Source organism: Aethalodelphis obliquidens, unplaced genomic scaffold (assembly GCF_003676395.1).
Source record: "Aethalodelphis obliquidens isolate GAN/ISIS:26980383/991018 unplaced genomic scaffold, ASM367639v1 scaffold169, whole genome shotgun sequence".
Lineage (NCBI taxonomy): Eukaryota > Metazoa > Chordata > Mammalia > Artiodactyla > Delphinidae > Aethalodelphis > Aethalodelphis obliquidens.
The window spans coordinates 73,014-90,141 of NW_020838112.1; the positions used below are offsets into that span (position 1 = coordinate 73,014).

At 47.4% G+C, this 17,128-nt stretch overlaps 1 protein-coding gene across 5 annotated transcripts; it reads right to left on the minus strand.

The window, feature by feature from the left end:
* Positions 1 to 3,815: 3,815 nt before the first annotated feature.
* Positions 3,816 to 16,814, minus strand: LOC113616582 (low affinity immunoglobulin gamma Fc region receptor II-like). Of its 5 annotated transcripts, none has more exons than XM_027099998.1 (5): positions 16,595 to 16,814; positions 12,570 to 12,590; positions 10,542 to 10,796; positions 6,032 to 6,286; positions 3,816 to 4,929 (listed from the first exon to the last, which is right to left on the minus strand). In XM_027099998.1, the coding sequence occupies exons 1-5, from the start codon at positions 16,704 to 16,706 to the stop codon at positions 4,751 to 4,753; spliced, it is 822 nt and encodes a 273-aa protein (XP_026955799.1). In that variant the 5' UTR covers positions 16,707 to 16,814; the 3' UTR covers positions 3,816 to 4,750. The 5 variants fall into 5 exon arrangements, with proteins under 5 accessions (XP_026955799.1, XP_026955798.1, XP_026955803.1 ...); XM_027099997.1 differs by having other exon boundaries at positions 10,542 to 10,799; positions 16,595 to 16,812; XM_027100002.1 differs by having other exon boundaries at positions 3,816 to 4,825; positions 10,542 to 10,799; positions 16,595 to 16,811.
* Positions 16,815 to 17,128: the final 314 nt, after the last annotated feature.

Below are 17,128 nucleotides of genomic sequence, written 5' to 3' on the forward strand. Positions count from 1 at the left end.
GTGTATTTCTTTCTTCCAGGCTATTCTAATTTTAAAAAATTTGTATTGGAGTACAGTTGATTTAAAATGTTGTATTAGTTTCCGCTGTACAGCAAAGAGAATCACTTATACATATATCCAATCTTTTTTTAGATTCTTTTCCCATATAGGTCATTTACAGAGTACTGAGAAGAGTTACCTAGGTCCTTATTAGTTATCTATTTTACATATAGTAGTGTGTATATGTTAAGACTTTTTCTATTCTAGGATTTGTGACACTGAAATAAACAAAACCAGTTAGTTGAAGGCTGGGTTCGTTTGGTTTTTGTTCCTTTACCAAGTCGCATTCCTGAGAGGAGCCGGAACCTGGTGTTGTGGCTTGGGGACCCAGGCATGACCTCTCCACCCAGCCCTGGAAAGAACACAGCACAGGAGGAAGGAGCATGTGGATGGATGAACTGTGGTGAAAATGTCCCTCCTGTGGTTGAGCCTCCTCCCTGGGCCAGTGTCTCCAAGGAGCATCGGCCCAAGGGGCCGGTTGGAAAGGCACAGTGTGCGTTTTTCTCTGAGGCCTGGACGGGTTCCCAGCCAGAGCCCAGGACGGACGTGGGGAGTAAATTCCTGGAGGCTGCAGTCCATCCTATGCCCTGAAGGCCGGGGAGGATATGAGTTCACTGGTCAGTAAAGCCACATTTGTTCCCATCAGTGCTATGGCCTTGCAAAGTGAGTCTTTGCTATGTCTCACTTTCCTTAATCCAGAATATCCCATTTGAATTTTTTGGTGTTTCTATTTGGCGTGGACTCCCAAAAAGCCAAAAGAAGGAGACTTTTTGGAGACGTGAGGATGGAAATGGAGGAAAGAGAAGCAAATGTTCTCTATAACCTCCCCATGGGGGAAGGAACTCTGGTTTCCTGCATGACAGACAGGGATAGTCACCACTATACTAAGAGCACAGTACCCAGGGGAACATGATACATTCTAATGTTAAACTCTAGTAGCTTCAACTATTATGTAATATATTATTATTCACCCGATTCAAAGGCAACTCCTAATTTTTAAAAAGAGGAACTAAAAACCTTTGCTCTGTAAATGGGTCTTTTCTCCTCAGATGGCTCAGAACTCTTTGGAATGCTTCAGGGCCTTTGAAGAGGGAGGAGGGAGTCAGGATGCAGATGTCAGTCCCACTTCTGGACTGGAAAAAAGGGAATGTTTGAAGACATATGCAATGAGTGGCTTCCATGGTGGAAAATCATATCAACCTCTTTTATAACCCAGGAGGGAGAGAAGCTGTCAGCTTTAAATTCATTCACTTTCGGTGTTTAGGCTGCCCAGGCCTGCGTGTCAAAGTTAGGACATTTTAGGCAAGAGCCTGCAAGAAAAGGGTGCTCACTTCAGAAAGGAAAAGGTGGCCTGGCCTGGGGTCTGTGCCCTGGACTGTTCAGGGCCTGCCTTGTCAAGCTACTCCGACCTTCTCTCCCAGCCCTCAGCAGCCTCAAAACCCCACCTGCACATCTACCCCCAAGAGTTCCAGGTATAGCCCTAAAGCAAGCACCTCTGTACCTAGACACAGCATCACACAGGCGTGCTTCCAATGTCATTCACTTTATTTTTTAATTCATAATAGAGAAGCTTATTATGCAATGCAAATTTTAAACATACACTTAAACATATCCACTTATGTTTAGTAACTTAGATTGAGTGTCTTTAAAAGTAAAACAGGGATTTCCCTGGTGGCACAGTGGTTGAGAATCTGCCTGCAAATGCAGGGCACACGGGTTTGATCCCTGGTCCATGAAGATCTTACATGCCACGGAGCAACTAAGCCTGTGCGCCTACAGCCTGAGCTCTCCAACAAGAGAAGCCACTGCAATGAGAAGCCCACGCACCACGACGAAGAGTAGCACGTGCTCACCGCAACTAGAGAAAGCCCGCGCGCAGCCACGAAGACCCAATGAGGCCAAAATAAATAAATAAATTTATTTTTTTAAAAAGTAGAAGAGACATTCAAGTGATGACTTAAAAGGCCATTGTGGGGCTTCCCTGGTGGCGCAGTGGTTGAGAGTCTGCTTGCCGATGCAGCAGACACGGGTTCGTGCTCTGGTGCGGGAAGATCCCACATGCCGCGGAGTAGCTGGGCCGGTGAGCCATGGTCGCTGAGCCTGCGCGTCCGGAGCCTGTGCTCCGCAACGGGAGAGGCCACAACAGTGAGAGGCCCACGAACCGCAAAAAAAAAAAAAAAAAAAAAAAAAAGGTCATTGTGGAGGGATGCTCTTGACCCAAAACTGAGCACAAAAAGCAAGTTGTAGAACAAAATGTATAGTATGATCCACTATATATAAAGATCTGTGATACCAACTATCTGTACATCCTTGAACAAGTCATTTCAACCATCTGGGCTATACCTTTCTCAATTTTAAGATGACAAGATTGAATTTCATCATTTCTGACACTTTCTAGCTTTAAAAATCTCTGATTTCATCCAGGAGCAAAAGGGGATTCCTGTTTCCCCTAAACTATGTACCTGCTCTATACCCAAATAAATCCTGCTTCTGTTAATAAGAAAAAGAGGAGTGATCCGCTGTGTCTATGAGATAGCGCCATATATACTTTATTCATTTTTACCCCTCACAGTGGTACAGTAAGAAATGTTAGTGTGATAGACATTGATGATGCTCACCCATGTTTATGATTCTCCTCCTTCTAGCCTCAGAAAGGGATTGCAATTCCATGCCTCTTGAGATCAGGTCATATGACTTGTTTTGATCAATGAAATGTAAGTATGTGTGATATGTTACTACTGGGCAGAGGGCATTTAATTACCATCCTCACTGCTGTTCTCTTTGTCTTCCTTGGCAATGTGTGGTAGCTGGTGTTGAAATGGAAGTATAAACCTGAGCCATCCCATGAAAGACAGCTTCCTGGGGAGTCTTTCAGGAAGACTGGAAGCAGAAAATGAATGAGAAATAAACCTTTGATGTTTTATGCCACTGAGATTGTATTTTTACAGCATATGAGCTTAATATACTGGCTACAGCTGGTCAAATGGGATTATCCCCATTTTTTTTTTCTGATGTGACTAGCCACAAAAATATAACTCACTCAGTTCTACCTTCTAGTCCACCCCCACTCCACCTTAGACCTTCTTACCTTTTTTTTCAGTTACTATAGTAAAAGCAATCTTATCTATTTAAGGGGAAAATGCCAGCCAAATAGTGTGCTCCAAAGACATCAGGTTCCATGAGCATTTATTAAATGCCTATTATGTTCCAAAGACATTATGCTTCCATATATGTTGTTACACTTTAACCTCACACGATATCCCTGGGGAGGGAGATAAAGATATTACCATTTTACAGAAGAAGAATCTAATTCAGAAAATAGTTGAATGAATTCTTCAAGACAAACCAGCTAGCAAATGTAGAAATGAAACACAAATCCAGGTTGTTTGGCTCTCTTTTCTGTATGCTTTTCACAATACTACTCTACAGGCTTAGGAAGTCAATTCAATTAAAGGGGAGTAGGTCCAACTGATATACTACTTTAAAAGATGTGATGGGTGAAAGTAAATAATACTGAGTTTAGGCAAATATATTCAAAGCTGAAATGCATGTACAAGTGGTATGTATTGGGTAGTATCTAATAGGGTGTTCAATAGTATTGAATTGGACCTCTGCTTCTGGGAAGATGGAGTAGATGTACCTAAAAATGTCTCTAATTTCAAATGCTAAAGAATTTACTCATTCCACAAATATGTATTGAGTGCTTTATCAAGTGCCAGACATTGACCTTGACTCTAAGTATATGGTAGTGAACAAAACAGACAAAGGCCCTGCTCTCCTGGAGCATATTTTAATGGGAGAGGGGGTAGTCAGTTGGTGATACATACAATAGGGGAAAAATACAGCAGTAAACAATTAAACAAGTGAACATATGGTACTCCAGTTGGTGATGAGTACAATGGGGAAAATAAAGGAGAGCGGGATTAGGAGATGGTGGAGGAGTGGGGTTATACCGAATGATCAAGGAGACCTCACTGATAACATGATATTTGAGTAAAGACCATGATGAAGCATGATGTAGATATCTGTAAGAATGAACATTTCAGAAACAGTAAATAACATATAAACCTGTAGCAGAAGTATAATTGAAGAGTTCAAGGAAGCAAAGGGAGAGCAGTAGATGAGGTTAGAGAAGCACTGAGGAACAAGATAATGTAGTGCCTTGTAGAACATTACAAAGGCTTTAGCTGTTACTTTAAATGCAAGAGGGAAGCTATTGCATGGCTTCAAGAAAAGACGTGACAGATACAACACACATTGACTGTTATGGTGAGAATGGACTGTCAGGTGTCATGGGTGAGTGCAGGGAGAGCAGTCAGGAGGCTGCTGCAGTAATTCAAGGGAGATGATGGTGGCTTGGACCAGATGCTAGTAGTAGAGTACTGAGAAGTGGTCGGATTGTTGGATTTATTTTGAAAGTAGAAGCAGGATTTCCTGAGATTTCATATATTTGAGGAACCTCTGTCAAGGATCTGTGAAAACACATTTGCTCTGAGTCCTTGTAGAGCTGGGTGGGCTGTGACTGTGCCTTGGCCTTAGGGAAATCAGTGAAGGTAGGGCCTATTAGGATTTTAGCTCTGGAGATCACAGGCCTTTTCTTTCCCTGGAGGCTCCTTAGCCCACGTTGCTGTCAAGGTGGGGCCAGGGGAAGAGGAAAGTTATGGCCTGAAGAGATGCTGCTGCCACTGCGCTTATGCTGTGGGATGAGGGGTCATTCATCCTGAGGGCCTTGACTCCATCTGACTTTGCAGTTCTTCCAGTCTCCCGCTGAGCTTTGAAGGTCTCTCTGCACAGAAAAATACAGCTCTGTATCCACTGCAAAAAGGAGCGCCATCACCAGGCAGAAAGTGATTTGATACCAAGGTGGAAAGATGAATAGAATTGCCGGACCTAATAGGAGAGGCAGAGGGATGGGAAAAATGACAGCTGTTAAGACAGAAATTTGGAATAAACGTTCAGGTCCCCAGTGAGGAGCCTTGAAGTCACCCAAGCCAAAGACTGAGGCGAAAGCCAAGGGCAGACAGCTAGCCCCGGAAGGCTTCAGAGGGTCTATCCTTCATCTCTCTGCCTTTCCAAATAAAGCACTGGATCAGCATTTCCAAAGGATGACCTCAAACACATCTGTTCTGAAGGACATTAATAGAGTTATAAAGAAAAAAGGTTTTGTGGTTACCTGGGTTTAGCAAATGCATTATGAAACTTAGTTTAAAAGTTTCCTTTAAGACAGGACTTCTTGAAGCCTTTACTCTGAATTATGAATATAAAAGGAGAGGAACAGAGTATGTAGTGTGTTCTGCATGAATTTGATCACAGAACCCTTCATTGTGAAAGCCCTCTCAAGGAGTTATGTGATTGGGGAACAGCCTTTGGGAAACATTGAACTAAGGAATCCACAGACCACATCAGCACATCTTCACTCACCACCTCCTCCGAGCCCAGGACTGGGTATTCACTAACCACCATTAGTCTGGCATAAATAGCTTATGATGCTGTCTGAAAGGGTATGATATGGGTCCCACAATGTACAATTTCTCAAGAACAGGCAGAAGCCTCTTTCTTTGTACGTAGAGAGAGATTCTCATGCCAACGTGGCCACTCTGAGCTAAGATTTGAGCCTAGGCTGAGAGGTTCAGTAGGGAGACACAAGCAAGCATAAGACACCTACAGGGACATATGATAAAGTGGTTTGAATAAGGTGGAAAAGAGGGAGAGCGGCAATGCCTGGTGGATGGATATGGAGGATGAAAAGGTGGCTTCTGTCCCCTAAGAGTTAAAACTCCAAATGAAGGACACCCATTTCTATAATCCCTGAGAAATGAGCTGGAACAGAGCTGCAAATTCACACAGCAATTAGGTCAAGCTAGAATTTCCTGTTGATGTCAAACAGGCATGCTCGTGAGAACAAAGGTTCTGAAGTACAAAAAAGATCAGTAATCCTCTAACTACCTATCCTTCCGAGGTGTAAAGCTCCTTGAACAGCATTGGTTCCCACCTTGGACAGTGATGGTCACAGGCTGTGATGAGTACACCGTCTGCCCGATAAATCCCGTGCAGTGGTACTCGCCACTGTGACTGAGGTTTGCTCGTGGGATACAGAAGTTGGAACGCAGATGGGAAAACGTCTTGGATTTTCCATTCTGGAAGAATATGACCTTATTCAGAGAACTGTTTCTCCAGCTGTGGCACCTCAGCACGATGGGCTCCCCTTCCTGGAACACGAGGCTAGGGGTCTGGAGCAGGAGCCAGTCTGAAAGACACAAAGGGACCCCAGGACCCAGGAGGTCTTCACTCAAATCCGAGACCCAGACCATCCTTACTGGTGGGCCACTGTGTGTGGAGGGAAGAGCTTAAGTTTGGAATCAGACACCCCTGCTCTGTAATTCTAGCTCCATCATGTATGAGCTCTGTGATCTTGGGCAAATAGTTTAACTCTTCTGGGCCTCCGTTTCCTCGTATGTGAAAAGAGTCACAATAACACCATTAGCTATCTACAGTAGTTCCTGGCACACAGTAGGTGCTCAGCATATGCTTGTCTTCCTGTTCCTGTCCTGCCCGACAGGCTTCTTTCTGCAGGAGGGATACAGGAGACCCAGGAGTACAGTCCCTTCCCTGAGGGAGGGAGGGAGGGAAGGACCCAGTCTGACATAGGAGACAACATGTCGGGGGAACACAGCAGAGTCAAGTGTCTTTGGGGAAAGTCACGGACATCTAACAAATGTTAGCTTATTTGGTGCATGTTAGTAAATATGGCATTTCACTTCAGCAGGGACTTTGGCAGCAGTGACACGGGTGGGCCATTAGCCTGCTGTGTACTTTTTCCCCCCAATTTTCATCCTTTTACTGAGGAAAAAGATATTTACTTTCTTTGTCGTATAGGGAATAGAGGCTAAGGTGGGTACTTATAATCTGACCTCAGCCCACACACTCCTTTTTCCTAAAGCTATAGGACAGAGTAGAGTTGGAATTGGAAAGAAAGGGTAGAAAACAACAGATATGTTGGAAGGGAGTCGGGACATGAGAAAGAAATGACAACAGCCATACGTGTGCTAGTCAACCACGCTCAGCCCCTTCAGCAGATCGGAATGATGCCAAAACAGTCTCTACACTGGCTGCTGAGCCTGCCGCAAGTGCAGGTGAAAATGCTCAATACTGAGGGAGGGAGTGACAACAAAGAGAAAACTCTGGGCCACGGCTACAGTGGGGCAATCCACAGGGAAGGTGGGGAGCACCACATCTTGCTACTTGGGTCACACAAGCTGGAAAACCCCACCTCTCCCACTGGGGAGGCACCCCTGCGTTCCACCCATTTCCTCCCATACCATCCTGTGTATCCCTCCTCTTGAGGAACTCGGGCCCTGGCTAGACATTCCACTCCAGGATTAGGTGAGCAGTCCTGGTTCCCTAGACTGCCTCTTTTATAAGGGTTGGATTGGGGTAGGTGGGAATGCTGAGAATTGTGAAGATTTTTTTTTTTTTTTTTTTTGGCGGTACGCGGGCCTCTCACTGTTGTGGCCTCTCCCTCTGCGGAGCACAGGCTCCGGACGTGCAGGCTCAGCGGCCATGGCTCACGGGCCCGGCCACTCTGCAGCATGTGGGATCCTCCCGGACCGGGGCACGAACCTGTGTCCCCTGCATCGGCAGGCGGACCCTCAACCGCTGCGCCACCAGGGAAGCACGTGAAGATTTTTTTAAATGAAGTAGAACCCGGAGAAAATGTCAAAGCTGCTTCCATGTAGCGCCAGCAACCAATTCTTGCAGTTCTCCTCCCTGTCTGGGTAATCCCCTCTACTGAAGGTGCACATCATTGGAACAGCACTTTCTTCTCAGCAAAGTCTCTACTGGTACCAGGTTGTAACCTGGACAGTGGAAGTGTCAGCCTTAGGCTGGTTTGTGCACGAGGGCCACCTTAGGTCTCCTCGAGGACAATTTCTTGGTGCAGATCTTGAGGGCAGGGCCCAGCTTCATGGTCACGGCACTCACGAGGTGTTCTTTAAGTCAAAAAAGGGCCTTTCCACCCATCTCCTGGGAACAAAACTCCTCTGCAATCTCCTGGAAGCCTTGTAGAGAAGCAATAAACTCATACAACTCCTCTGCACTCCAGTGGCTAAGATTACTGGACAGGAACACAGGGTTGATGTCATGAGTGCTGGTGTAGGCACAGCTGTATGGAGGTTCCTGGGTCACATTCCCCATGTCCAGCTCTCACCGATAATGGCCCAGGGACATTGGAGAGAGTTCTTTACTGTGACTGGAATTCTCTGAACCCCAGCTAGAGTCCTCTTGACCCCTGTGGCACTTGCCCTGGATCTTAGCATGGGTGATGGCAGAGGAGCTGCAGCAGGGTCCATGTTTGGGATGCAGGCAAGGGCTCCACCACTCCTGTGCCTTTCCTGGGATGGCTCCAAGCACCACCTATTCCTGAGGAGGGCCACTGACCCAAAGGCCCAGGTGGGTGGCCACTTCTGCCTGCTCTTCCCACTGCCCCCACCAGCTGGACTAAGGCTAAAGAACTGGCCTGAGGCCCTACAGGGAGCCTGAGCCACAGCTAGGGCCTGGCTAGAGGCCTGGGGGAGGCTAAACAGGGGAATAGCTTTCTGGGTGGAGCTTTGGGCTAAGCCTGTTGCTCCTCAGTGCCAAGTTCTCTACCTAAACTGCATCTACATGGCCTCCAGCAGCCTGAGCAGACAGCCCCTCCTGCTGGACTACTGCCACTGCCCTAATAGGCATCAGGATGAGTTGAGAAGCTAGAGGCACATGCTGGGCCAAGGTCTGGTTTACCTGGAATAGGTTTCCCAGCTGTGGTCTTAGATACATCTGGGCCTGGGACAGGTTGAGGGGGAGGAGGTGGTGTTCCCCAGTAGCACAGATTGGGTCACAGTGGTGACACTGGGAGGGTTCACTCCGGGATTGGCTGGTGAGCTGGGAGGCTGATGCTGTGGCCAGATTGACTGAGGCCTGGGTGGTGCTCAGCTGCTCACTGCGCTGGTGTCTGGGGGAGCTGGCCTGCCGTGTGGCCGCTAGATAGCAGCCAGGCTATGCAGCCGGGCCTGCTGAGCTGCTGCTGGACACGAACTGCTGGAGATACTGAGGCCCACGGAGCTGCCCCTGCAGGGCCTGCTCTGCCTGCTCTTCATACCGTGGCACTGAGCTGTCTGGGAACGAGCGCTACCACCTGAGTCGGGACTCCCACTGGTGCAGTCGGCATTCTGTTGACTCTAGTCTCCATGACAGTGGTTCAGGGTCCCCATGGCTGGTGCTCTGGCTCCAGGCCTTCTAGCTCTTCACCTGGGTCCTTCAGGGTGGTGTCCACCTCATGTGCCAGGGCTCCTTGTCAACGCGCCTGCTGGTCGGGTGGGAACTTACACAGTCTCGGGGGAGGGATCCCTCACCTCCACCCCCTCCTAGAGAGGAGGAGCACTGAGGTTGAGGCCCTGCCAGGCCTCTGGGACTTCCCTCCAGGACTGTCTTTTCCTGCTGAGCACAGAGGGTAGAGATAGCAGGCCTGGAGCTGCAGGCCCACTGGGCCTAGATACCTTTGAGGAGAATTTGAGAATTGGGTGAGGGAAGGGGACTAAGTGAAGAATAGCACTGACAATATTCATCATAATCACACTGCAGCTTTTCTCTGTGGGGAATGTTTTCTTGCCAGGAGCTTTGGAGGATCATTGATCTGTTCACCAAACATTTATTAAGCCCTGTCCCGTGCCTGGGGCTGGATATAAAAAGTGGTTAAGAAACAACTTTCGGGCTTCCCTGGTGGCGCAGTGGTTGAGAGTCCGCCTGCCGAGGCAGGGGACATGGGTTCGTGCCCCGGTCCGGGAAGATCCCACATGCCGCGGAGCGGCTGGGCCCGTGAGCCATGGCCGCTGAGCCTGTGCGTCCGGAGCCTGTGCTCCTCAACGGGAGAGGCTGCAACAGTGAGAGGCCCACGTACCGAAAAAAGAAAGAAAGAAAGAAAGAAAGAAACAACTTTCACCTCAAGTTGAACAGAGGGCAGGGGGCAGAGAAATGCTGATTCTCACTGGGACCTGATGGGGGAGGCAGAGTATCTCCACTGAGCTGATGAGGAAACCAAAGCTCAAAGGTAAATGAAATCATCATGTTTACGTGGCTATAATTTCCAGGGCTAGGATTCAGTTGTGGTCTGTCTGTGCATCTGACTCTGCCATAAAAATGGAAGGATTTCTATGAACTAGGGATTTCCTTCTGCTTCTCTCATACCCACCTGCCTGTCAGTGGCCTTGTTACCTTCTTGCCCAGTCAGCACCGAGACAACAGTGCCCAACATATTCTGAGAAATCTCTTAGGAACTTCCACCTCACCACACATACTAAGCAATGGGGTGCATGAAAAGGGAAATCAGTGGACAAAACCCCTTCAAACAACTCACAGCCATGCTTCCCAGTAAGCAGGCAATTCCCCTTTCCGAAAAACCTCTGCCATGTAAGCAGATGTCTTCTATCCTTGCTCTCCCAGACTCTCCCAGGCCTTCCTCCACTGACCGGAAGTCACGTACAGATGCACAGGGTCGCTTAGGCTGGTCTGCTCTCTCTGACACCTGTAGTCTCCGCTGTCATTGCTGCTGGCCTTAAAGCTATAGCTGGACTGGTTCTGGCTCTGGATGAAGCTCCCATTATGGAACCACAGGGTGAGGTTGCCTTCATACAAGCTGGTCCCCTGACACATCAGCGTCACGTAATCCTCCTTGAGCACATTGATCCACGCAGGCTGAATGTTCACCACAGCCTTTGGGAGACCTGCTGAGGGGCAGAGAGAGAAGGCAGCATGAGGAAAGGGACCCCAAGGGCCTAAGCAGACCCCAAATCTCAGAAGATGGAAAACTGTGGCCATGCTGGAGACATCAAGAGAGGAACCCAACCCAGAACTCTTGTGCAACCAAAGGCAGTTCCTCCAACTCGTGCAGCCCAAACAGGGGCCCCCAGGAACCCAGATTCTCTCAGGGAGCTTGCCTCCTCCCCAGGGGAGAGGACAAGAGGTAGGGGAATGGGAGAGGGGGCAAGCAAACACACACGCACACGCACACACACACACACACACACACACGCTACACATACATCCTTTGGGGAATCACTTTCCTTCCCTGTAAGCTGAGGCATTTGGACACTAGTGGATAAACTCTCTCCACATCTGGAACAAGACAAATGGGGACATCTGGTGGAGGTGCCAGGCTGAGAGCCAGACACCACGTTTCTGTTCTGACTTCTTCCATTCTTTCTTTTTTTCTTTAGAATAAAAATTTTTATTCATATAGTTGCTGTGTAATATTATATAAGTTACAGGTATACAATAAAGTGATTCACAATTTTTAAAGGTTATACTCCATTTATAGTTTTTATAACATATTGGCTATATTGTTGTACAATGTATCCTTACAGTGTATTATTTTTTTAATTTTAGAATTTTATTTTTTTTATATAGCAGCTTCTTATTAGTTTGTTTTTTCCTTAAGATATATTTATTTCTAAATAAAAAGAAATAAATACACCTTTTAAAAAAAGAATGGAAGAAGTCAGAACAAAAAAAAAGATATTTATTATTTTTTTGGCTGTGTCGGGTCTTAGTTGCGGCATGAGGGATATTTTTTGCAGCGTGGGATCTTTCGTTGTGGTGCGCCGGCTTCTTTCTAGTTATGGCGTGTGGGTTCTCTCTTCTCTAGTTGTGGCACGCAGGCTCCAGGGCAGGTGGGCTCTGTAGTTTGCGGCCTGTGGGCTCTAGCTGTGTGGGCTTAGTTGCCCTACAGCATGTGGGAATCTTAGTTCCCTGACCAGGGATCAAACCTGCGTCCCCTAGCATTGTAAGGCAGATTCTTTCCCACTGGACCACCAGGGAAGTCCCCATTCTTTCTCCTTTAGAATAGACCTGTCCTGACACCCAAGCACAGAGGAGTCTCTGTGGCCTCAGAAGAATAAGAAAGAGGAGAAAGGCTGGCAGGCCAGTCTAGGGAGCCCTGCGTTCAGTGGCCCACGTAGAGCCCCATCCCACTACCAGTCCTGGGAGGTGGAGAGGTTAGTGGTGCAGAGAAAGCAGTGCCCAGCCGTGTTCAACCCACCAAGCTGCAACCAGTGGTATCTCCTATTTGTGTCCAAGGCAATAGGCCCTGAAGCCTTCAGATACATGCAAAGTAGAGGATTTATCAACCCATGGGGTTAACCTAAGCAAATCATGTGATTTTGTATGTGGCTGAAACTAAAATGGCCTGGGTTCGTGATTTAGTTTGGAGAGAGGAAGGCAACTGAGACAGAAGACAGTTATTTTCTGTGACAGAATCTGTGAGGTCTCACCGGAACAGAAACAGAAAGGCTGTGCCCTGTGGCTGCCCATCCCTGGCTTCCCTGGGAGGAAGGGAAGGAGGAAGGAGAAGGGGGCAGGGCATCTTGTGGGAGCAATTACTCTTTCCTGGTTCTACCTCAGTCCTGGGTTGCTGGTGCACCCAGAGCACCTCCAGAGACGGTGCAGGGAGCAGAGAGAGAGGGTAGCTGGGGGAGGGAGAGGATGTGGTGAGCACTTACCATGTTTCCCAGCAACAGGAGCTGTAAGGGAGAAAGCAAAGATCAGCCTACTTTCTCATTAGATATGATGATTCATCATTATAAATAATCACCTCCTTGCAAATCCCCTTAACTCTCTTGCCAGTCTCTGTCTGCATTACGTTCCACCTGGGTTGTCCATGCTTTTACCTCCGCAGCTGTGTGTTAATGAAATTCCCACATAAGCAGGCAGGTTGGTATCTCTGTAAATCTACTGTCCTCATATTCAAAAGGACACTAAACTGACGTCTGACACTTTTCTCTAGTACGTTTGCTCTGCGGCTCTTGGTAGGGACAATCATTTTTCCTCACTCCTCAAACTTTCCAGTCCTCTGCCTCCAGTCCTGTCTCACTCAAAGATGACGCCTTCCTTTATCCTTCACAGAGAAAACAAACGCAGTTAGACAGGAGGTCTCACGTCTTCCCCCAACTAAATCATCTAACCTATTGCATCTCTATCCATCTTCCTTTCTTGGTTTTCACTGGGGACATCTCTCCTCCCATCTGTGGTCAGTCTCTGTCCTAGGTCACATTCCCTTTCACCCGCTCAAGGATTTTCCTCTCTCTGTCATTCCCTTTCTCCTCTGCCTCACCCATTTCTCGATCTCAGCTGGACCTTTCCTATCAACATAAATATATTCCAGGATCTTTCACTGAAAGGAAAAAATCTCACTTGACACCACACATAATTCCAAAATTATTTTTCTGCTCCCTTTCCCAGCCTGATTTCTCAATTCTTTTTCTACAAAGGCTGTCGTCATTTCTTCTCTTTCCAATCACTGTTTCATTCTCTGCAATTTGAACTCTGCCCTCACCAGTCCACTAAAACTTTTCTTGTTAAAATCACCAATGATCTCAATGTCAAATCAAGTGGACACAGTTCTATTTCTCTCCCAGGTTCCCCCATATAAGTGTATACCTTCACCATCTGCCCAGGTACTCGTGCCTGGAAACCGCAAGTCCTCTTTTATTCCCCTCTCTCTCCCAAACCCCATCAGCCTTTGCACCAGTAAAGTCGTGATCATCCTGCTTCCAGTTAATTCTTGAATGTGTCAGCTTCAGTCCATGTCCACACTATTTTAGGTCACCAGCAGCTTTCTCCCATCTCCCAACTTATCTCTTCCCTTATTTTGCTCCCCCGACAATTCATTCCCCACAGAGAAGCTAGAGTTATTTTTAAAATAACAAATTAGATAATATCACTCTCCTGCTTACATGCCTTCAGTGCTCTTCCTTTGCTCTGAAAATAAAATGTAAATATTTACAAGGCCACACCTGACACAAGCCCTGCTCACCTGTCCAGCCTCATCTCGAGCCACACTTCCCCTACTCATTGAGCTCCAATAACACCAGACCTCTTCAAACTTGGGGCTTTTCTGTATGCCCATCCCTCTACTTTAAACCTGCTTCCTTTGTATCTTCAAATGGCTTAATTCTTATCATGCTTCAGGTCCTAGCTTAAAAGACACTTCCTCAGAAAATTCTTGCCATATCATCCCGTTAATGTAGGCTGTTCTCTCATGTCACCTGCAACAAGTGTTCTTATCAGAGTATCCTGTTTACAGTTTCATTGCCATTTCCCAATTCATATTTATGCATTTGTGTTCCTTTATTTACTGTTTCTATCCCTCAGTAGAATGTAAGCTCAAAGAGGGCAGTGGCCATATTAATTTTATTTGCCAATGCTCTGGAAATCATTCATTGAGTCCATCTAGGTGGGAGATAAGAGAGCCCAAAATTGCGTTGACAATAGAACGTAAAGATGAGGACACGGGCATGAGAGAAATTTAAGAGGGAGAGAGAACTTGGCACTTGAAGAGATATGGGGGTCTTGTAAATGGGTGACTGGGAAAAACATTAGCTGTGCTCACACAAATATAAATGTTAGGAGGAGAAGGACATTTGTGAGGGGAAGATGAGAGCTGGATTTTGAATGTGTTTTGTTTCTGAGCTGACAAATCAATTTGGAGGTCTCCAACCAGCAGGTGGAAATATGAAATTGTACTTGACACAAACAAGAAAGATAGGTTTGGAAATTATTGACACAGAAGTGATCGCTGAAAAGCAGAGTGTGCAGGGGTGACAATGTGGCAGTGCAGGGAATGGGCAAAGAAGCAGGACTAAGAGGAGGAGGAAGAGAAGAAACGAGTAAGAGATGAGAGAAGTAGAGAGAAGGCAACTTCCATGTATTCATCCAACAAATACTAGTGAATATTAAATATGTTCATACTCAGTATAGTACTGTCACTGTGAGGGAGGCAAAGACCTTGTGCTTTAGGTCAGGAAGGCTGTCTCTCTTGTTCAGTGATAAATCTCTAAGTCCTAGAACAGAGCCTGCACAGAGCATTTATTTAATGGGAGAGGCCACAACAGTGAGAGGCCCGCATACCCCAAACAAAAAAAAAAAAAGAAAGAAAAAGAAAAAATTGAGTTACTGAGCAATGAAGACCTAAATATGGCAGCCCAGATGAGAATGGAAAAGATGGAGTCAATCTTTGTGACTTAGCAAAAGGGCAAATGGATAAAAATTCCAAAAGTCTCTCCCAGGAGTCCTGTCTAGGCGTCACATTGGTATCACTATAGCAGAGGTAGGGAAGCATGCCACTACTCCAGGCCTCAGCTTCTCCATACGAAAAGTAAGGTGGTTCAGTGCTCCTTTTTCATGCTATTCTGCTTCATCCATTTCATCCTGCTCATGGGAGGATACTCTCTCTTCGTCACCTCCACCTCCTGTCCCAGTATCATCCAGCATTGAGGGCCGAGGCTCCCAGAGCTGAACAGATCTTACTATCGATCATAGTACATAACTTGGAAAGTGGCTGCATGTCCTCTGGGACCATACTGAAGCACGTTTGAGGGTAGATACTCTAGAAATTGAGCTTGGGGAGACATTCCTGGAAATAAGGCTCCCCTACTTGGTCTTCCCTAGACTCTTCCACCCACCAGCACTATCAGTCCCTGGTCCCTAGCTCACAGCTGAGAACATGGTCAGAAAGGAGCGCTCAGTTGCAGCCTAAGATCCTGTCTTTCTATTCGATCAGTGACAGGACGTACCCCCATGTTTGTGCAGTGCAAGGAGGCATGCACGATTCCTCAGTCCCACAACTGATTCTAGAATTGCCTGGCTTATGTATTCTCTGATCCCCATCCCCTGGATAACCCACACCCTCCTGTGCTTTTGCCCAGGGGGATCTCCTTTCGCATAAAGAGAATAGGCTTCTGCTGCCTGAAGTGGTTTCAGGAGCACAGAGAGCAGCCACTGCCCCCAACCACAATGTGATCCCCCCACCTCCTATTTGCCTAAGACAGCATTAGCCCTCCCACCTACACAATTTCTAAGGAAGGTAAACATCTTGGCCACTCATTAGTCCTTCAAGTCTAGGTCACTAGACTTTGCTCGCAGCTGGCTCTGCTCTGGGGGGGTGGCAGAGCACCAGGGACCTCGGTGCACAGTGAAATTGGGCAAAAGACTTAAAAAAAAAAATGAACCCTGCTGGGCTTCCCTGGTGGTGCAGTGGTTAAGGATCCACCTGCCAATGTAGGGGACTCGGGTTCGAGCCCTGATCCGGGAAGATCCCACATGCCGGGGAACAACTAAGCCCGTGTGCCACAGCTACTGAGCCCGCACACCTAGAGCCCACTCTCTGCAATAAGAGAAGCTACCGCAATGAGAAGCCCGCGCACCACAACGAAGAGTAGCCCCTGCTCTCCACAACTAGAGAAAGCCCGTGTGCAGCAAGAAAGATCCAACTCAGCCAAAACTAAATAAATAAGTTAATAAAAAAAAATAAACTCTGCCAATTTCATAATTTGGCAAGGCCAGCAAGGTTATCAGAATCTGATTTTCATCAGCCTGCCTTCACCCTCCTGACTTTCCTGACGTGCTTCCCACCCCAGCCCTCATCCTTGCCCAAGCTCAGCCCCAACCGAGGTGACAGCAGCTGAGTTAGAAAAGCATGCCTGCCTCTGTCCCTGCTCCACTGCCCCTCCTGGGGACCCTGCCTCACCGAGGAATAGCAGAGCCGTCCACAGTAGCATGTGGCCCAAAGGATGGCAGGATGTGCAGGCAGCTCGGTCACTCCTGGCAGCCGGGAGGGCTAGGAACGTGGGGATCCCCATCACCTCCTGGAGCGAGGAGGTTGCCTCTGACAGCCCAGCACAGCAGGCACAGACTTCTCTGGAGGCTTGACGGATTCCACTCCAGAGAACAGACAAATTCTGGAGTCCAAAAGAGGAAGTGAAAAGAAGTATTGTTTTTGTCATTGGCGCCTCCCCTTCCACCCTCTTTCGTCTCAACTTTTCCATCCCAGAAGTTTCAGGGTTTCCCAGAATCAATCTGGCTCAGTCCCACTCCAAATTCAGAGAAAATGTGGAAACTGGGAAACAGATTCTCCTCTTCCTCTGGGGCCACAGCTGGGCTCAGCCTCTGGGAGGAAGAAGGGAATAAATGGTCACCCAAACTCAGCTCAGAACCTCCTGTCTGTCTCTCTGCTTAGAAAAGGTGATGGAAGAGAGTGTGTCAGCAGACTCCCCGTACTTCT

Bases quoted from the DNA above. Each gene is read 5' to 3' on its own strand.
- LOC113616582 (XM_027099997.1), bottom strand. From the start codon at position 16,706: ATGGGGATCCCCACGTTCCTAGCCCTCCCGGCTGCCAGGAGTGACCGA. The intron at 10,800-12,569 runs GTAAGTGCTCAC...TCTGCCCCTCAG, and splicing joins TCCTGTTGCTGGGAAACATG to CAGGTCTCCCAAAGGCTGTG. The intron at 4,930-6,031 runs GTGGGAACCAAT...CTCTCCTATTAG, and splicing joins TGTGACCATCACTGTCCAAG to GTCCGGCAATTCTATTCATC.